A 2,656-nucleotide genomic window follows, 5' to 3' on the forward strand; every position below is an offset into this window, starting at 1 on the left:
CTGTGCCTGGCCTTTCCTGAGCTGAGCGCGCAGTGGGCCCTCAGCAAACACTTGTTGACCTGATCTTCCCTTTCCCACGTAATTTAGTGCAGGCGTCCCCAACCCCCGGGCCGTGGACCGATACCAGTCTGTGGCCTGTTAGGAACCGGGTCACACAGCAGGAGGTGAGCGGTGGGCGAGCGAGCGAAGCTTCATCTGTATCCGCAGCCGCTCCCTATCGCCAGCATCACCGCCTCAGCTCCGCCTCAGATCCTCAGGCGTTAGATTCTCATTGGACACTTCGTACTCCCAGGCACAGCCAGCAAAGGTTCTGTGCCCCCCAACCCCCCCATTTGACGAGGGAAGCTCATGAACGTGTGGGTTTCAGAGCAACCCTTCCAACGGGCTTCGTACAGAGACAGGAAAGCGGGAGCAGAGTACCCCGGGGGTCCCGTGGAGTGGGGGGGCTGCTGCTTTCAGAAACGACAGCTCAGGAATCCCAAGCCCGTCAGCCGGGCTTCAGGCTTCTGGGAAGAACCCACGTGTCCTGAATGACAAGCAGGTGTCCTGTACGGGCAGCCGGGCAGGGGCAGCAGCGCACAAACAATGATGCTCTGTGCACATGCGTGTGCACACGTGTGTGTTTACGCACGAGTGTGTGCCTGCGTGTGTGTGATCCTCATTACCTTTGAGAACCGGGCGGTGGGGGGGTGAGAACGCTTAGCTGTCACCCTATCTCACTTGCAGTGAACGTCTGAAAGCAGATGCGAATGCTCCTTTACAACAAACGCGAGTTTACAGTCATGTGCATTTCTAGAAGCATGTCCTTATTCTCTTCCGGTTCCTGATAACCTTTAATCAGTCCATTGATAAATGATTATCGGACATAGTTGGAGCCACAGGCATGAGCAGCTACCCCGGGTTCTTGGGCACAGGCGGTTAGACGGGGAGCCGGCCCTCCAGGACTACCTGCCCCACACTGTCCCCTGTGGGGCGGGCGCAGATGTGCCGAGACGGCCACAGGGCGGCCTGGGTCATGAGGGACTCACACCTGTGTCTTCCTCCAGGGAAGGACCACCTTGGGAGACGCGTCATCACGTACAGCTGTTGCCGGATGCCCCCCTCCCACGAGCTCAACCACAGGCGTCTGCTGGAGTAAGTCCCGCCCTGCGCACACCCCACCCTGTGCACACACCCCTCCCCTGCTCTGTACCCCACCCCCCACCCCCGTGCACATCACTCAGCACAGAAGGGATGTTCAGGTCAAAGGCTAACATATGCAGATTGACTCGCAGGTCCCCAGACGATGCCAGTTGCCTTCAGCCCAGGGAGGCGGCAGGTCCCCAGGCCTGAGCTCGGGCCCTGGGCCTTGGGCCCTTTGAGGTCGTGCTGCGTCCCTCCTCAGGAAGCCCCGAGCCCTCTGCATTCACTCAGGTTCCTGCTGCTCAGAGGGGAGCGCCTCCCACTTACCTGCGTGTGGCCTCGGCCACCATCACCCGTCCCTTGCCATCAGCATCTGCACGCTCTGTGTGACAGCCACACTGCCCCCAGGGATGGAGCTGGGAGTTGGCAAAGTGCCAGTGCAGCTCTGCCCAGAATCGCCGCCCAGGCGAGCAGGTGACCGTGGACGGTGACAAGCTCTGTCTGGGGAGAGGAAGCCACGTTCTAAGGGCAGCTCCTGCTCTGCAGGCCATCGTGGCCGCTGTTTCAAGCCAAGTGTCCTCCTGTCCAGCAGGTCACGCCGGGAGCGGAGTCCCCGCCCCGTGACCTGCGGTGGCCGAGGGGCCGGTGTGACTTACCGCGAACCCCATGTTCAGGGCGTTTCCTGCGCCCGCGGGGCTCACGTGGGTGTTCCGTGCCTTGGCCTCTGCTCCGTGACAACGTGCTGGTTCTGCTTTACTCCCACGGCCGAACCCCAGCCCACCTCTAGGCGTCCCTGGAAACGTTCTCCTGCCCCTGTGAGGGACGGAGAGGCGTGCCGGCTGCCCGGGTGGCCTTGCTCACTGCCGGGGACGGCTCGGGGTGAGGAGCCTGTCCCAGCACTGCTTTCAGATTCCAGTTCCCAGCCGATAAGGCCAGCCAGCCTCCCACTCACCGCACCGTGCAGAGCGGCCACGGCCTCAGGCCCTGCCCTGAAATGGACAAAGGCGCGGTCATAGAAGCACCCGGAAGCCTTTGGGCCGGTCTGACCCGAGCATCCGATCTGGTCCCTTAGAGAACCGCCACCTGCAGCTGAACACACCGTGCTGACGGCGGGAACCTTGCTGGCCGTGGCTGCTCGGGAGACGCTTCAGCTGGTTCTGCTGCCACATGGCAGGGTCTCCATGGAATTCACCAGGCGAGCGAGGATCCCGGGGGCAGGTGACCCCGGGTGGCGAGCTGGCCTTTCTGAGGGAGCCGAGGCTCTCCGCAGCCCGGGCTCAGCGCCAATGGAGACCCAGGCAGAGAGGGACGTCCAGTTCAGGGTGAGGACTTATCACACTCTGGTCAATCTGTTCCTTTTGTGGCATCAAATAATCCATGACTTAGGGGTCAGCCCTCACGGAAGGTGCCACTGCCGGCCAGGGCTATGTTCAGGATTCGTTTTCTTGCAAAGGCAGAAGCGTGCCCGGCAGACAGACAGCAGGCTGGCGGCCGCTTTCTCCCGGGGCGGCGAGACCGTTTCGAAACTGGCTGG

At 62.0% G+C, this 2,656-nt stretch overlaps 1 protein-coding gene across 1 annotated transcript in view; it reads left to right on the top strand.

The window, feature by feature from the left end:
• The window catches only part of ARHGAP8 (Rho GTPase activating protein 8), a 70,938-nt gene that overhangs the window by 40,086 nt on the left and 28,196 nt on the right, over nucleotides 1-2,656 (top strand). Inside the window, exon 5 of the mRNA XM_023520343.1 lies at nucleotides 1,047-1,134. Coding sequence (XP_023376111.1) covers nucleotides 1,047-1,134 — 88 coding nt within the window. The remainder of the gene's footprint in view (nucleotides 1-1,046; nucleotides 1,135-2,656) is intronic.

The sequence above is a fragment of the Pteropus vampyrus genome, unplaced genomic scaffold (assembly GCF_000151845.1).
Source record: "Pteropus vampyrus isolate Shadow unplaced genomic scaffold, Pvam_2.0 Scaffold257, whole genome shotgun sequence".
Lineage (NCBI taxonomy): Eukaryota > Metazoa > Chordata > Mammalia > Chiroptera > Pteropodidae > Pteropus > Pteropus vampyrus.